Raw genomic sequence first — 18,807 nt, forward strand, 5'->3', positions numbered from 1 at the left:
GTTATTGTAGGGTACTGAGTGTAGATTAATGAGAAAAAAATGAATTTAAACGTTTGTAGTATCAGGCTGCAACATAAAATTGAAGTGAAGGGGGGTCTGTATACTTTCTGAATGCACTGTACATACATGAAACATTTGCATGAACACTTCCTGTTGATCAACTAGTTCTTCCAATGTACTAGTTCTTCAACATCGGGCTTAAATTTATATAGTAAAATCAAAGCAATCTTTACTGTCTTTCAGTGTATACAATCTCTGAGGGAAAGAAGGCTCCTGTTTCATTTCCGAAGGCATTGTAAACAGTAGACGAACCCCAACATACTAGGGGTGCAACGGTTCTTAGTAAAAAATCAACCGTACCGTTCTCCACTTACGATTCGGCACGCACTTGCACCGCGGTTCATTGTGAATGATGACGCATCTATAGGCTAATATGGTGTTACAGCCCTGCCCCTTTTATCTTTTTCTTTCTAAATTTATATTTTCTTTATTGAAACCTATTTTGTCAAGTTTCCTCTTTATGTTGTGACTTTGAGCCGGGTCGAAACATATGGTTTCTTGAAAATAGCAATGTGGAAAACAGACAGAAAGAGTTCAGATAATGTATGTTTCAGTCAGTGGATACACATTCTGGCTTCCCAAATCATTACAACAACGATCATCAAAAAGCGTGGACAAAACACTTTGTAAACTTGGTTCACTGCGAGTGTCGTATGTTCTAATGTCCAGTCACTTACACCGTCATCACCCGGGTGTTGATAGTGCGTGATTTAAAAAGTACATTGCATGTAAACCTATTGTAGGAGACTCCAAAACAAAATGAGGAACCTTTAAAATAGCATAATAAACACCTCTGAATGTCACAGCAAAAACATAATTTAACACATTTAATATAACACTCATTTAACGCATTTAAATGATTTAAATACACAAGATATGATTTAAAAACATAATGACTCACCATGAACAGCAACAGAGAAGGGCTCTTGACTGATGACAAGGTTTGTAAGGAGGATCTGTAGTACATAAAGCCCAGAGTCTGTGGTTCTGGTGTTTGTGATGGTCAGAGATCCAGTCTGACTGTCCACCTTTAGTCTGTCTCTGAATCTCTCTGTACCTTCATTACAATCCACACCTGCAAAGATCTTACGCTGATCTTCACAGAATTCAGTGATGAAAATATCATTAAACATATACGCAAATCTGTGCTGTTGGACTACTTGAACATTAAGGTTCAGAGTGACTGAATCTCCCTCCATCACAGACACTGTCGTTCCTTCAGCATCAACACCAAGAAAACCTGAAGAAGAAATGAACAGCAAATTATAAGCCAAACAAAGATATACAACAGAAGAGTTTTGTGAAAATGTTTTTAGGGAAAGAAACGTGTCTGGATTCATAATGTAACACATGCAAACAAACAATATGCTTATTTTGCGCGCTGTCCAAGGAGAGGGCTCCGAGCTCGGTATTGGGCCGAACATATAGTACTCCCCCTGTATTCTGGTTAGGAAGATAACCAGGCGAGTGTGAGGAGACGCGGTTGTGGAGGGATGCTGAAAAACTGTCGAGGAACATAGGTGAGTCAACTGCGTATTTATGTAGTCCTCCGGTAGACATGTTGATTACTGATTGCTGTCTGCTGGTTGGAATGACGTGATGAATGTACTTAAATCACTTAATATGTATCTGTCTTTGTTTATAGAAAAGGTCAGCACAACAAATAGCAACCAAACAAAGTTAATATTAAAAAGAACTTGGAATGCATTCCACATGACAAAACAATAAAAAAGGAGATAGTAAAATAATAGCAAAGCAAGACTTGCTTTTAAACATAATGACTCACCATGAACAGCAACATTGAATCCCTTTTGAATGTCTGTATTTCCGCTGCCTTTGAACTGTACTTTATAAAATCCAGAGTCTGTTGGTCTGATATATGTGATGGTCAGAGATCCAGTCTGATGATCCAGCTTCAGTCTGTTACTGAATCTCCAATTTCCATCTGCACACTGAACATCTGTACAGATATATTTGGGATACCTCCTGATTTCAGCGATGCGAGTGTCATAAAAATGCCATTTAAAATCTGAATCATCTCTTATAATCTTTTCTTGTAGGTTCAATTCAGCATCAGCGTGCAGAGTGACTGAATCTCCCTCCTTCACAAACACTGTATATGGAAAAATGTAGAAACCTGGAGAAGAAATAAACAGGTCATTATAAACCAACTAATATATAAAATAAAACAAGAAAATCCTGTGAAATGTTTTTCTACATATCATGAAGTTTGTAGATAGAGAAATCTGTCTGGATTCATAATGTAACACATGCAAACACACATGCATGAAGTTGTGTCATTTATGAAACACATTCACTCATCAGATAAACATACATCATGGATGATTATGGACAACTTAATGAACATCATATAAACCACACATTTTAAATGCATCAAACCACCACTAGTTCAACCAGGATGGAGCACATTCTCTTTGAAATGTCAAACTGACTTCTTTGTTCCTCCAAAGATTAAAGATCAGGAATAAGAGGTAATGCACTGATAAACAGGTAAAGAGAAAAAGCACTGCAATAAATATCACTAAACAAACACATTAAAGATTATTTAAATGTACAAGACTTGCTCTCAAACATAATAACTCACCATGTGCATAAACAATGACAATCTGTTCAGTGATTCTGCTGTTGCTGATGAGTTTATAAAGTCCAGAGTCTGCTAGTCTGAAACCTGTGATGTTCAGAGATCCTGTCTGATGATCCAGCTTCAGTCTGTCTCTGAATCTCTCAGTGCCTGCATTACACTGAACATCTGTACAGATATAACGGAGATCTCCATTGATTTGTGCGATGCGAATGTCATTAAAATACCATATAAAATTTGAATCTTTTCTTATAATCTGAACCGGTCGGTTCAACTTTAAATCAGTGTGCAGAGTCACTGAACTTCCCGCTGGCACAAACATTGTATTTGGAGAGCGTAAAAAACCTGGAGAAGAAATAAAAAATAAACATTTCATTATAAACCATCAAAAACATACAAAAGGAAAGTGCTGTGAAAATGTTTTCATACAGATCATAAAGATTGCGTGTAGGGAAATATGTCTGAATTGATAATGTAACACATGCAAACAAACAGCAGAAGAATATTATTGATTCACACATTCAGTCACGAGTCTCATTATCATCAACAACTGAACATCATACAACCTGTGAATACTACACAGATGAATATTACCCATGATGCTACTGTAACTTACAAAAATTGTGCTATTTTCCACAAAATAGTGGTTTCATTTCTAGTCCCATACAGGCTTACTTTCATGTACATCTGTATTCATTTTATCCAAAGCGACTCAATATTCAATGCACATTTGATTTGTTTATGTACCACCACCCGAGTACCGAGTACTAACCCTTTAAAGAGCCGGTCGATTTGACTCCTCATATATGGGTCTATGACAAACGCTGTGGAACAAGTTACGCGCTTAAGTTTTGTCCAGAAGAATAAGTATGATGAATAATAATAGTGACGCTCTTATAGGCAAGCACCACTAATAACAGGTTTTCCAAACACTCTGTCTGAAACTCTTCATCTTTGACTCTGGTTCACATACTGCAGTCTATGTTATGCATAATACAGCAAGATGAATAATCTTTAGAGAAAGTGAAAATCATCAATTGTGTTCTACTGAAGAAACAAAGTCACCTACATCTTGGATGCCCTGGGGGTAAGCAGATAAACATCACATTTTCATTTTTGGGTGAACTATCCCTTTAAAACATTTAAATTAAAGGAAAAATGCATCCAATGACTACACTATATACTCACCATGTATAGTAACACTGAATCTCCTAATGGTGGTGATGGTGAAGCTGTTGTTAGACTGTTTTCTGCAGATTCTTTGGCTGTTGATCAGTAGTTTATATTCTCCAGAGTGCGTGTTTGTGATGTTTGTGATGGTCAGAGATCCCGTCGGATGATCCAGCTTCAGTCTGTCTCTGAATCTTTCATCACACTGAACATCTGTACAGATCTTACTCTGATCTTCAGTGATTTCAGCGATGAGAGCGTCATTAAAATACCATAAAATGAAATCATTTGCTTTTTTTATTAAACGAGTGTCTAAAGTGACAGATTCTCCTTCCTTCACTGCCTTCCTCTTCATTTTATCTCTTTCAGCAGCAGAAACACCTGAAACACAAACCAAAGTGTTTATCATGCTCTTTCTCCATTTACAGTCTGAAAAGCTAATTTTTCCACATTTTATAATGAAGACATTTTGCATGTTTTTTTTTGTTTTTGTTTTTGTTTTGTTTTTGGATCAAATCGCCTTTGCATTCCTGGTGATCTTGAAAACATTGAAAAACAGTCATCAGAACAAAACTTAAAATAAAAATGTCAGTTGAAACGCTTTATGTTTTAAATCATACTGAACTTAATATGTAGTTATCTACAGCAGTGGTTCTCAATTCCAGTCCTGGCAACCCCCACTTTGCATATTTTGCATGTCTCTAGACCCTTACTTTAACACACCTGATTCAGATCATCAGCTCATAGAAGAGCCCTCCGTGCATGAACTGCGTTCTGACTGATTGCTCCCTACTCCCTGAGCACGGTAAATCCGATGAAGTTTACTTAACTTCGGAACATTCATTCAAGGATTATGGAGGCCACTGTGCATTTGCTTGTCAACTGTGTCAACAGTTTGACTCCAATCAAGGTGTAGAAACATCTCAGCAACGATCAAGAGAAATGGGAGGCAAAGGGTCTGAATACTTATGTAAATATGATGTTTCAGTTTTTTCTTTTTAAAACATTTACAGGCATTTCTAAACTTTTCACTTTGTTATTGTAGGGTACTGAGTGTAGATTAATGAGAAAAAAATGAATTTAAACGTTTGTAGTATCAGGCTGCAACATAAAATTGAAGTGAAGGGGGGTCTGTATACTTTCTGAATGCACTGTACATACATGAAACATTTGCATGAACACTTCCTGTTGATCAACTAGTTCTTCCAATGTACTAGTTCTTCAACATCGGGCTTAAATTTATATAGTAAAATCAAAGCGATCTTTACTGTCCTTCAGTGTATACAATCTCTGAGGGAAAGAAGGCTCCTGTTTCATTTCCGAAGGCATTGTAAACAGTAGACGAACCCCAACTGTTATGATACAGATACGGCACGGAGGCAAAGGTAAAAGCAAGTATGGTGGTTTATTTGAGAAACAGCAATGAGCAGGTGAGTAAATGGAAGATGGAGAATTCAAATGAGATGATAGAAGTTTGATACTGTCCTTGTGATTGCAGATGGAGGTAGAAGTCGAGGAGATGGAGAATGGCTGACGAGGAACACTCACACACACGGAAGGAGGAATACAGGAGGGGAACTGGAGACAACGGAGCAATAGGGATCGCTGGTAGCAGGTAAGTAGCAGGTTGAGTCCTTGAGGTTCGCATACATGAGTCTGTACTACAAACGAGACCGGACAACTGGTGTGTGTGTGAGTGTGGGTTAAATAGTGCTGGTGATTAAGTGGCTGATGAAGTGCAGGTGGCGATGATTAGAATTCCGGTGATTGGGTGCGTGGGTATTGACGGGAGGTGGAGCCTGACGTGTCTGTGACAGTACCCCCCTCCCACGGCCCGCTCCTGAGGGCCGAGGACCCTGACGTCGTGGTGGCCGACCTCGAGGGCATGGGGCAGGTCTGTCCGGGTGGCTGGAGTGGAAGGCTTGTAGCAGGTTGGGATCAAGGATGTAGTTCCGCGGGACCCACGACCGCTCCTCTGGCCCGTAGCCCTCCCAGTCAACGAGGTATTCCAGGAGACCACCACGGCGCCGGGAGTCCAGAATTTCCCGAACCTCGTAAGCAGTCCCATCCTCCAGAAGAAGTGGAAGGGGGGGCTCGGCGGCTGTCACGTCAGGCTCTGTGGAAGGAGAGAGAGAAGGGTGGTGAGGTTTGAGTAGAGACACGTGGAAAGTGGGATGAATCTTATATTCAGGAGGAAGCTGAAGACGATACGTGACGGGGTTGATCTGCTGAAGGATGGTGAACGGGCCAATGAAGCGGGGACTCAGCTTCTTGCATGGCAGACGCAGTCTGATGTCCCTTGTCGACAGCCAGACCTTCTGCCCAGGTTGGTAGTTGGGAGCGTTGGAGCGACGAAGGTCGGCTGTCATCCTGCGTCTGCGCAGGGCCCTCTGCAACTGATGGTGGGCTGAGTCCCACACCCTCTCACTCTCCCGGAACCAGTAGTCGATGGCAGGAACGTTGGAGGGTTCCCCGTCCCAGGGGAACAATGGGGGTTGGTAGCCGAGTACGCATTGAAAAGGTGTTAATCCGGTGGAAGGTTGACGGAGAGGGTTCTGGGCGTACTCGGCCCAACCCAGGTACTGGTTCCAGGAGTCCTGGTGGCCGTGACAGAAGGTACGCAGGAAGCGGCCGATCTCTTGGATTTTCCGTTCCGTCTGCCCGTTCGTCTGAGGGTGGTATCCTGACGATAGGCTGACGGTCACACCCAGGAGCGACAAAAAGGCCTTCCAGACTCGGGAGATGAACTGGGGGCCCCTGTCAGATACAATGTCCTCGGGGATTCCATAATAGCGGAAGATGTGGTTGAACATTAATTCAGCAGTAGTGAGAGCGGTAGGTAGACCTTGGAGAGGGATCAGCCGGCAGGCCTTGGAGAATCTATCCACTACCACGAGTATGCAGGTATGACCATCAGAAGGTGGGAGATCCGTCACAAAGTCAACTCCCAGGTGTGACCATGGTCGCTCAGGAACGGGCAGAGGATGGAGCTTGCCGGCCGGCAGATGACGAGAGCTCTTCGAGATGGCGCACTCCCTGCAGCCCTGCACGTACCTTCTGACATCCCTGGCCAAGTTGGGCCACCAGAAGCGTGCTTTAAGCAGCGAGAGGGTTCCATTGACCCCCAGGTGACCAGTGCCAAGTGATGAGTGAGCTGCGTGGATGAGTTGAGTGCGTCGTGCTCTGGTGATGTACTGGAGACCTTGAGGGCAACCCGGCGGAGTGTTGGAGGAGGCATTGGAGGAGGGCAGAGTCTCTTCAGACCATTGGATGGGACTCACAAAGATGGTTTCTGGGAGGACGGTTTCAGGAGCTTCAGACTTCTCATCAGGAGCATGGAGACGGGATAAGGCGTCAGCCTTGAGGTTCTTGGAGCCGGGACGATAGGAGATGGTGAAATCGAATCTTGAAAAGAACATGGCCCAGCGGGCTTGTCGGGGGTTTAATCTTTTAGCAGCTTTAAGATACTCCAGGTTTTTATGGTCGGTTAGAACTTGGAAGGGGTGTTTGGCTCCCTCCAGCCAATGCCTCCATTCCTCCAACGCGAGCTTGACGGCCAGGAGTTTGCGGTCACCGATGTCATAGTTGACCTCGCCGGGTTGAGCTTGCGGGAGAAGAAGGCGCATGGATGGAGTCTACTTGGTTGCCCCTGCTGCTGTGAAAGTACCGCTCCCACTCCTGTGGTAGATGCGTCTACCTCTACGATGAATGGCCGGTTGGGATCAGGGTGGACGAGGAGGGGAGCGGTGGTGAAGGCTTCCTTAAGGGCTTCAAAGGCTTGTGTGGCTTCTTCGGACCAGGACAGAGACTTGGGCTGATGGCGTAGAAGGTTGATGAGTGGGTAGACGATGGAACTGTAGCCCTTGATGAAACGGCGGTAGAAATTGGAGAAGCCTAAGAAGCGTTGGAGTTCTTTTATGGTAGTCGGACTGGGCCAGGACCGGATGGCGTCCACCTTCCCCTCGTCCATCCGGATGCCACTGTGGTCAATGTAGTATCCAAGGAAGTGGACGGACGACTGGTGGAAGGAGCATTTTTCCGCCTTGAGGAACAGCTGGAACTGCCGTAAGCGTTTGAGGACCTCCGCAACGTGGTGGCGATGTTCGGCCAGGCTCCGGGAGTAGATGAGGATATCATCGATGTACACCAGCACAAACTTATGGAGAAACTCCCGGAGCACCTCATGAATGAAATCCTGGAATACGGAGGGGGCGTTGACTAGTCCATGGGGCATGACCAGGTATTCATAATGGCCAGTGGGCGTGACAAAGGCGGTCTTCCACTCGTCCCCCTCGCGTATCCGGATGAGGTTGTACGCGCTGCGGAGGTCCAGCTTAGTGAACACAGTGGCACCACGGAGATGTTCCAGGGCCGCTGGGACGAGGGGAAGTGGGTAACGGAACTTTATGGTGATCTTGTTGAGTGAGCGGTAATCAATACAGGGCCGCAAGCCTCCGTCCTTTTTGGCCACGAAGAAGAAGCTGGAAGCAGCAGGGGAAGTAGACGGACGGATGTATCCTTGCTTGAGGGCCTCGTCGATGTAGTCCTCCATGGCCTTCTCCTCCGGCACAGATAGGGGGTAGATCCTTCCCCGTGGCACTGGTTCACCCGGTAGCAGATCTATGGCGCAGTCCCATGGCCGGTGTGGAGGTAACTTGGAGGCTCGTTGTGGGCAAAAGACATCGCTGAAGGGGGCGTAACAGGCTGGGATGTCGATGGATCGTTTCTCGATGGGGCTTTCAATGGAAGTGGCACAGATGGAGATTTCTTTGGAACGTGGAGATGGAGGAACAGGAAACCCGGAGAGGCAGGTCGAGAAACAGTGTTCGCCCCACTTCAGGATCTCGCCCGTGCGCCAGGAGATGGTTGGGCTGTGGAGTTCGAGCCACGGGCGCCCTAGAACCACGTCAGCGGTGGATTCCTCCAGAACCAGCAGATGGATATCCTCGACATGAAGGAGGCCTATGCGGAGTTGCAGAGGACCAGCACATCGGGTGATCTTTTTGCGGCCTAGGGGTTTTCCGGTAATGGAGTGGGCTTGATAGATACTAGGCGAAGGCGAGGTTTTGAACTTGAGTTGACGGCAGAGGGACCCGGAGATGAAGTTCCCGGCTGACCCTGAATCGAGGAGCGCAACAACTGGAACAGACATATTGGCAGCAGTAAGGGTTACAACGGTGGTGAGTGGTTTCATCTGGATTAAAGAGGGAAGGATGGCACTCACCAGAGGTCTTGGAGGGCGTGTTGGGCATGCGGAGAGTACATGCCCGGGAGAGGCGCAGTAGAGGCATAAGTTCAGGGTCAGCCGGCGTTGTCGTTCTGCAGGGGTGAGTCGGGAGTTTTCAACTTGCATAGGTTCGCTGGCTGGTTCTGGGGAGCTGACGGGTTCGGACCGACGGAGGAGAGGTTGAAGAGGTGGCTGGCCCTGGTGCTCTTCAAGACACGACTGCATACGAGTGCCCACACGGATGGCGAGTTGGATGAAGCGTTCGAGGCCGATGTTATCCTCGTATGCAGCGAGATGCAATCGCAACTTTGGTTCTAACCCCTGGCGGAAGGAAGTGATGAGGGCTTGTTCATTCCATCCGCTACTGGAAGCCAGGGTACGGAACTGCAAAGCATAGTCACTCACAGCGTTAGATCCTTGCTTTAATTTATAGAGTTTCTCACCGACAGATGAATCCGAAAGGGGTTTTCCAAAGACTTTGCGGAAGTGAGAGACGAAGGCTGAATAGGATTTCACCACGGGGTTCTTTTGAATCCAGAGTGCGTCTGCCCAACGGAGAGCTTTACCTTGTAGCGGCGAGATGATAAATGCGACTTTAGAGGTGTCAGTGGGGTAAAGTTGCGATTGCATCTCCAGGACCAGCTCACATTGCAGGAGGAATCCGCTGCAATCCTCCGCCGATCCTGAGTAGGGCGCCGGCCTGGCCATGGGACTGGCGTGCTGGGTTGGAAAGTGCAATGAAGAAGTGACTGGGGAAGCGGCGGCAGGTGCTGGTGACGGTGGTTGTGGTGGAGTGAGTGCTCGGCGCAGCACGCTCACAAGCTCCTGGAACGGGTCTTGTTGGCTCATGCTGATCTCTAGCCGTGTTTTACAGGTCCGGTCTTCTGTTATGATACAGACGGCACGGAGGCAGAGGTAAAAGCAAGTATGGTGGTTTATTTGAGAAACAGCAATGAGCAGGTGAGTAAATGGAAGATGGAGAATTCAAATGAGATGATAGAGGTTTGATACTGTCCTTGTGATTGCAGATGGAGGTAGAAGTTGAGGAGATGGAGAATGGCTGACGAGGAACACTCACACACACGGAAGGAGGAACACAGGAGGGGAACTGGAGACAACGGAGCGATAGGGATCGCTGGTAGCAGGTAAGTAGCAGGTAAGTAGCAGGTTGAGTCCTTGAGGTTCGCATACATGAGTCTGTACTACAAACGAGACCGGACAACTGGTGTGTGTGTGAATGTGGGTTAAATAGTGCTGGTGATTAAGTGGCTGATGAAGTGCAGAAGCGATGATTAGAATTCCGGTGATTGGGTGCGTGGGTATTGACGGGAGGGTATTGACGTGTCTGTGACACCAACATACTAGGGGTGCAACGGTTCTCGGTAAAAAAATCGAACCGTACCGTTCTCCACTTATGGTTCAGCACGCACTTGCACCGCGGTTCATTGTGAATGATGACGCATCTATAGGCTAATATGGTGTTACAGCCCTGCCCCTTTTTTCTTTTTCTTTCTAAATTTATATTTTCTTTATTGAAACCTATTTTGTCAAGTTTCCACTTTATGTTGTGACTTGAGCCGGGTCGAAACATATGGTTTCTTGAAAATAGCAATGTGGAAAACAGACAGAAAGAGTTCAGATAACGTATGTTTCAGTCGATGGATGCGCATTCTGGCTTCCCAAAACGTTACAACAGCGATCATCAAAAAGCGTGGACAAAACAGTCACTCTTTGTAAACTTGGTTCACTGCGAGTGTTGTATGTTCTAATGTCCAGTCACTTACACCGTCATCACCCGGGTGTTGATAGCGCACGATTTAAAGTGTACATTGCATGCAAACCTATTGTAGGAGACTCCAAAACAAAATGAGGAACCTTTAAAATAGCATAATAAGGGCATTATAATATACAGGTAAAGAGGAAACAGCTCTGAATGTCACAGCAAAAACATAATTTAACACATTTAATATAACACTCATTTAACGCATTTAAATGATTTAAATACACGAGATATAATTTGAAACAATGACTCACCATGAACAGCAACAGAGAAAGGCTCTTGACTGATGACAAGGTTTTTAGGGAGGATCTGTAGTACATAAGCCCAGAGTCTGTGGTTCTGGTGTTTGTGATGGTCAGAGATCCAGTCTGACTGTCCACCTTTAGTCTGTCTCTGAATCTCTCTGTACCTTCATTACAATCCACACCTGCAAAGATCTTACGCTGATCTTCACAGAATTCAGTGATGAAAAAATCATTAAACATATACGCAAATCTGTGCTGTTGGTCTACTTGAACATTAAGGTTCAGAGTGACTGAATCTCCCTCCATCACAGACACTGTTGTTCCATCAGCATCAACACCAAGAAAACCTGAAGAAGAAATGAACAGCAAATTATAAGCCAAACCAAGATATACAACAGAAGAGTTTTGTGAAAATGTTTTTAGGGAAAGAAACGTGTCTGGATTCATAATGTAACACATGCAAACAAACAATATGCTTATTTTGCGCGCTGTCCAAGGAGAGGCTCCGAGCTCGGTATTGGCCCGAACATATAGTACTCCCCTGTATTCTGGTTAGGAAGATAACCAGCGAGTGTGAGGAGACGCGTTGTGGAGGATGCTGAAAAACTGTCGAGGAACATAGGTGAGTCAACTGCGTATTTATGTAGTCCTCCGGTAGACATGTTGATTACTGATTGCTGTCTGCTGGTTGGAATGACGTGATGAATGTACTTAAATCACTTAATATGTATATGTCTTTGTTTATAGAAAAGGTTAGCACAACAACTAGCAACTAAACAAAGTTAATATTAAAAAGAACTTGAATGCATTCCACATGACAAAACAATAAAAAAGGAGATAGTAAAATAATAGCAAAGCAAGACTTGCTTTTAAACATAATGACTCACCATGAACAGCAACATTGATCCCTTTTGAATGTCTGTATTTCGCTGCTTTTGAACTGTACTTTATAAAATCAGATCTGTTGGTCTGATATATGTGATGGTCAGAGATCCAGTCTGATGATCCAGCTTCATCTGTTACTGAATCTCCAATTTCCATCTGCACACGAACATCTGACATATTTGGGATACCTCCTGATTCAGCGATGCGAGTGTCATAAAAATGCCATTTAAAATCTGAATCATCTCTTATAATCTTTTCTTGTAGGTTCAATTCAGCATCACGTGCAGAGTGACTGAATCTCCCTCCTTCACAAACACTGTATATGGAAAAATGTAGAAACCTGGAGAAGAAAAACAGGTCATTATAAACCAACTAATATATAAAATAAAACAAGAAAATCCTGTGAAATGTTTTTCTACATATCATGAAGTTTGTAGATAGAAAATCTGTCTGGATCATAATGTAACACATGCAAACACACATGCATGAAGTTGTGTCATTTATGAAACACATTCACTCATCAGATAACATACATCATGGATGATTATGGACAACTTAATGAACATCATATAAACCACACATTTTAAATGCATCAAACCACCACTAGTTCAACCAGGATGGAGCAAATTCTTTGAAATGTCAAACTGACTTCTTGTTCCTCCAAAGATTAAAGATCAGGAATAAAGGTAATGCACTGATAAACAGGTAAGAGAAAAAGCACTGCAATAAATATCACTAAACAAACACATTAAAGATTATTTAAATGTACAAGACTGCTCTCAAACATAATACTCACCATGTGCTAAACAATGACAATCTGTTCAGTGATTCTGCTGTGCTGATGAGTTATAAGTCCAGGTCTGCTAGTCTGAAACTGTGATGTTCAGAGATCCTGTCTGATGATCCAGCTTCAGTCTGTCTCTGAATCTCTCAGTGCTGCATTACACTGAACATCTGTACAGATATAACGGAGATCTCCATTGATTTGTGCGATGCGAATGTCATTAAAATACCATATAAAATTTGAATCTTTTCTTATAATCTGAACCGGTCGGTTCAACTTTAAATCAGTGTGCAGAGTCACTGAACTTCCGCTGGCACAAACATTGTATTTGGAGAGCGTAAAAAACCTGGAGAAGAAATAAAAAATAAACATTCATTATAAACCATCAAAAACATACAACAGAAAGTGCTGTGAAAATGTTTTCATACAGATCATAAAGATTGCGTGTAGGGAAATATGTCTGAATTGATAATGTAACACATGCAAACAAACAGCAGAGAATATTATTGATTCACACATTCAGTCACGAGTCTCATTATCGTCAACACTAACATCATACAACCTGTGAATACTACACAGATGAATATTACCATGATGCTACTGTAACTTACAAAAATTGTGCCATTTTCCACAAAATAGTGGTTTCATTTCTAGTCCCATACAGGCTTACTTTCATGTACATCTGTATTCATTTTATCCAAAGCGACTCAATATTCAATGCACATTTGATTTGTTTATGTACCACACCCGAGTACGAGTACTAACCCTTTAAAGAGCCGCGATTTGACTCCTCATATATGGGTCTATGACAAACGCTGTGGAACAAGTTACGCGCTTAAGTTTTGTCCAGAAGAATAAGTATGATGAATAATAGTGATGCTCTTATAGGCAAGCACCACTAATAACAGGTTTCCAAACACTCTGTCTGAAACTCTTTCATCTTTGACTCTGGTTCACATACTGCAGTCTATGTTATGCATAATACAGCAAGATGAATAATCTTCAGAGAAAGTGAATTATTTAGAATTCAAGAAGAATGTTTCTCTTACCAACATCAGCTTGACAGACAGCTGTGAGAGTCCAAACCAGAATGAACAGCAGCACAACATTATCAGCACCCATGGCTGCTTCTGCAGAAAACACAACAAACATTTAGATCTGAAGTGAAACTGAAGTTGTGCTCCATCTAGATATAGTGCCTTGCAAAAGTATTCATACCCACTGAACTTTTCCACATTTTGACATGTTAGAACCACAAACAAAAATGTATTTTATTGGGATTTTATGTGATAGACAAACAAAAAGTGGCACATAAATGTGAAGTGGAAGGAAACTGATAAATGGTGTCCAAAATTTATATAGTAATTTATATTTATATTTAAATTACACACAGAGTCCACTTGTCACTTTTTTCACAAAACCTTTGCTCTCTAAAAATCCAGTCAGTTTGGGTTAAAATTCTTTAAAAGATCTAATATTAGCATTATAAACACTGAATTAATACCGACATGAATATGATATTAATTACCCATATGAAATTAAATTAAGGACATGCATCAGAAAAATTGGGAATGTTGGACAATAAATATATGAATATAACAGCTTGATTTTGCAGTGTTGTCTAATGTCCGATAAAGCAAAAGTGTCCAAAAGTGTGAATTATGGGATAATGGACACAGCAATGCATCATGTATTATAAGATCATTATGTTTGTAGTGTGATCCATTAAAACGTACAATATAGCCTATTTCAATTCAGACCTAGATACTAGGCTACTCCACAAGGTCTGAAATATATTGTTCGCTGCAAACATGATGGTCTCAAATTTATTAATTTACTATTAATAAATGTGTAAACAAAGTTGCATAAAATGGAAATACAATAAAGTAGGCTAACTACGTAACCTCAGATGGATGAATGGTTGGATTCCACAACTGGTAAAAATAAAACAGACGATACAACATTTACTGTAGGAGCCATACAATTTACTGGTGACTTAATTTAAAAAAACTCTTCTATTGCGCTTCTGATTTGGCAGTGAAATTCGCCGATTTTGGGTGCGTAAGATGTAAAGGATTCAATGTTCCAGTTAGTATTTTCACCCCATAATGGCGGCCGCGCTTCCGGAGCGTCATCTAATAAACACGCGAATGCGACAAGATATGGATTATTATGTGTGCTTTTCAAGTCGTCTTAAGGTATTTATTGACATTAAAGTATATGAATAATGCAGTGCTAATTGACAATCTTTTTTAATATTTTTGAAAGAAGTCTCTATGCTTGCCAAAATATAGTAAAAATAGTAATATTGCAAAATATTATTTCAATTTTAAAATAGCTGTTTTCTATGTGAATATGAAATAAAGTGTAATTTATTCCTGTGATCAAAGCTGAATTTTCAGCATCATTACTCCAGTCTTCAGTGTCACATGATCCTTCAGAAATCATTTTAATATGATGATCTGTGTTGAAAACTATTAAAAATTATTGTGGATACCATTATACATTTAATTTTTCTGGATTCTTTGATGAACAGAAAGTTTAATCAACATAATTTATTTTCATTTACTGTCACTGTCACTTTTGATAAATGTAATGCATCCCTGATGGATAAAAATATTAATTCCTCTCTTTTTAATCTTGTATCATTGTTTCAACAAAAATATTAAAATGTTTTCAACAATAATCAGAATAATATAATCTGATTATTTAAATAATCATAAATGTTTCTTGAGAAGCAAATCATCATATTAGAATGATTTCTGAAGGATTGTGTGACACTGAAGACTGGAGTAATGATGCTGAAAATTCAGCTTTGATCACATATATTGTACATTTTACAATTTATTCACATAGTAAAAGCTATTTTAAATTGTAACACTATTTCACAATATATTACTGTTTTTTTTTTGTTTTTTGTTTTTTTGTTTTTTGATTAAATAGATCCAGCCTTGGTGAGAAGAAGAGACACTTTCAATTGTACAACTGTAATGTTTCCAAACTTTTGATAGGCATGTTCTGCCTTATTCAGTTGCCCTAATACCCCCTCCACCTTCCGAAAATAGATCCGATCCGTGACTCAAAAACCGTAATGTAATCCGAACCGTGAGTTTTGTGATCCGTTGAACCACTCGAATTCCCTCACTCATCTGATGATTGAACAGAAACTGTTCAAAATGGTCGCATGCAGGGAAAGGATGAACGTTCGACCGCCTTCATGTGTTTATATTGTTATTTGTATAGTTTTGGACAGACTGACCTTTCACTAGGCTTCAGAACACAACATCGCGTCGCTTGAGCTCCTAATCACTGCACTATTCTCACTCATCTTCTTAACGACTTAGCTTCTTAACTTTCTGATTGCTGAAATCCGACGCTTTGCGAAAAAGAAAAAAGGAGGACCCCAGTGGTCACTCGCCACAGTCTTCTCCAACTTCACAACATAAGTGACCAGCCCTAGGTCAACGTCACAGCCTACGTCACACACGGAGCTGGAGCAAAAAGATCGAAGTAGTCAAACTCATTAGACACATTTTAATTTCCAAAAGCTACAAACAGAACTTACTCAGCCATGCAGGCGCAGTTCGCTGTCAATATGTAACTTACATTCGCACTGATATCCTGTCTTGGTTTCATATTTCATACGCTTGTGGCGTTTATAAAGACAGAAAATACACAAACCCTCACTACACTTAAGTAGACCTTATGAAAAAGAAGTAGCCGGTAACACTTTATTTTACAGTGTCATTGTTACACACAGTACAGTCCAAAAGTTTGGAACCACTAAGATTTTTAATGTTTTTAAAAGAAGTTTCGTCTGCTCACCAAGGCTACATTTATTTAATTAAAAATACAGTAAAAAACAGTAATATTGTGAAATATTATTACAATTTAAAATAACTGTTTTCTATTTGAATATATTTCACAAAGTAATTTATTCCTGTGATCAAAGCTGAATTTTCAGCATCGTTACTCCAGCCTTCAGTGTCACATGATCCTTCAGAAATCATTCTAATATGATGATTTGCTGCTCAAGAAACGTTTAATGTGTACAATTGTACAAAATATTTGTGTACAATATTTTTTTTCAGGATTATTTGATGAATAGAAATTTCAAAAGAACAGTGTTTATCTGAAATCTAATCTTTTGTAACATAATAAATGTCTTTACTGCCACTTTTGATTGATTTAATGCGTCCTTGCTGAATAAAAGTATTAATTTCTTTAATTTCTTTTCAAAAAAATAAAAATAAAAATTCTTACTGACCCCAAACTTTTGAACGGTAGTGTATAATGCTACAGAAGCTTTGTATTTCAGATAAATGCTGCTCTTTTGAACTTTCTATTCATCAAGGAATCCTGAAAAAAAAAAGTACACAACTGTTTTCAACATTGAAAATAATCATAAATGTTTATTGAGCAGCAAATCAGCATATTAGAATGATTTCTGAAGGATCATGTGACACTGAAGGCTGGAGTAACGATGCTGAAAATTCAGCTTTGCATCACAGGAATAAATTACTTTGTCAAATATATTTAAATAGTACACAGTTATTTTAAATTGTAATAATATTTCACAATATTACTGTTTTTTACTGTATTTTTAATTAAATAAATGTAGCCTTGGTGAGCAGACGAAACTTCTTTTAAAAACATTAAAAATCTTAGTGGTTCCAAACTTTTGGACTGTACTGTATGTTACATGCAGTTACTATAGTAATAACTATAAATTATGCATAATTTCATGCAACTAACCCTAAACCAAACCTTAATCCTAACCCTATAGTAAGTGCATGTAGTGACTTAATAATACACAATACTTAAATGTATAATTACAGTGTAACAAATACACCTTAAAATAAAGTGTAACCAAGTAGCCTATAGGCTACTTCAAGTTCATTTTACCAAGTAGGCCGATACTTAAGTAATGATCAAGTATATTTTTACTTTATGTATTAAGTATACTAATATCAGTGTGTACTAGTAGTAAACTTGTCAGTGTAATATTTTAATACTGCTTGGGACTAAATTGGCCCACTTTTAGTATATAAAAGTATACTTTTAAGTGTACTATAAGAGTAACAGTAACTTTAAGTGCACAACTATCATTTGTACTGCATCTGTACTTACTATATTAATACTAGTAGTACATTTTTTAGTTTATGAAAGTACACTTTGACGTGTCATCAGTAAACTAGTAGTTTTATACTGCAAGTAGCCTATATTTGTAAGTTTTCTTTAAAGCTGCAGTCTGGAAGTTTTGCTCTTTGTTGCCTCTTTTACGTGCTTTGTGCATCGGCACAACGGTGTGGATACAGAAATACAGATTCTACGTCTTGGAGAATTTTCACAAGTAAATATCATCTGAACAAGTAAGTAACGTCTCCCACTCCCACTTTTGTTCTGACCAACTGAGGAAAGCACAATGTGTATTGTGTGTATTAGCATTATCTGTAGATTTCAATTTCTGTAGCCACACCGCAGTCCGACGTCTTTTAATTTTGACTACGGCTGAATCTCCAGTTGCCACTGATGATTGTCATTTATCTTTCTGGATTACAATCCACCATAAAAATAAAAGTTTAATTATTTCAGCTGCTGTGAGAACAGGCTATAAATGATCCGCTACAAACAGCATCACATAGCTACTAGCTCCTTCCTTTCTGTTTACAGGCATGACGTAATGACGCAAAGACGAAAGGCTGCATGCTCAAAAACCCACCAGTACCGCTCTTATTATAAAACATTATTACAAACTTAACATTGTGAATCGAGCTAAGGTAAGGACATAGTTTTGAACACTGGCTGGTTATGTATTTGCTCAAAAAATTGATTTTGGATCATTTTTAACCAAAAAAAAGTTACAGACTGCAGCTTTAAGTAGGTCTCGATCAAAAGATTGAGTACAATTATAAGCCAAATTTACTTGTTCTTTTTTGTCAGTATAAGTCACATATACTTCAGTGCAGTATTTTTTTTTTCTTCTGAGAATTATATAAAAAGTAGACTTTCTTATTTTTAGTTTAAAAGAAGTATACTAATAGAAGACTTGAA

General features: G+C 40.7%; 1 protein-coding gene across 3 annotated transcripts in view; it reads right to left on the minus strand.

Moving 5' to 3' along the window:
• LOC125255407 overlaps positions 1-16,223 on the minus strand; it is a 28,981-nt gene extending 12,758 nt beyond the window's left edge. The window contains exons 1-6 of one of the 3 annotated variants that reach the window (XM_048170619.1): positions 11,972-12,041; positions 11,094-11,431; positions 3,851-4,213; positions 2,666-3,007; positions 1,847-2,197; positions 962-1,300 (exon numbers count right to left, since the gene is read on the minus strand). In XM_048170619.1, coding sequence (XP_048026576.1) covers positions 962-1,300; positions 1,847-2,197; positions 2,666-3,007; positions 3,851-4,187 — 1,369 coding nt within the window. In that variant the 5' untranslated portion in view covers positions 4,188-4,213; positions 11,094-11,431; positions 11,972-12,041. Of the gene's footprint in view, positions 1-961; positions 1,301-1,846; positions 2,198-2,665; positions 3,008-3,850; positions 4,214-11,093; positions 11,563-11,971; positions 12,042-13,802; positions 13,884-16,012 lie in introns of those variants that run through there. The other 2 variants (XM_048170621.1, XM_048170620.1) reach the window with 2 other exon arrangements.
• Between the last annotated feature and the right edge of the window lie 2,584 nt (positions 16,224-18,807).

The sequence above is a fragment of the Megalobrama amblycephala genome, linkage group LG20, assembly GCF_018812025.1.
Source record: "Megalobrama amblycephala isolate DHTTF-2021 linkage group LG20, ASM1881202v1, whole genome shotgun sequence".
Lineage (NCBI taxonomy): Eukaryota > Metazoa > Chordata > Actinopteri > Cypriniformes > Xenocyprididae > Megalobrama > Megalobrama amblycephala.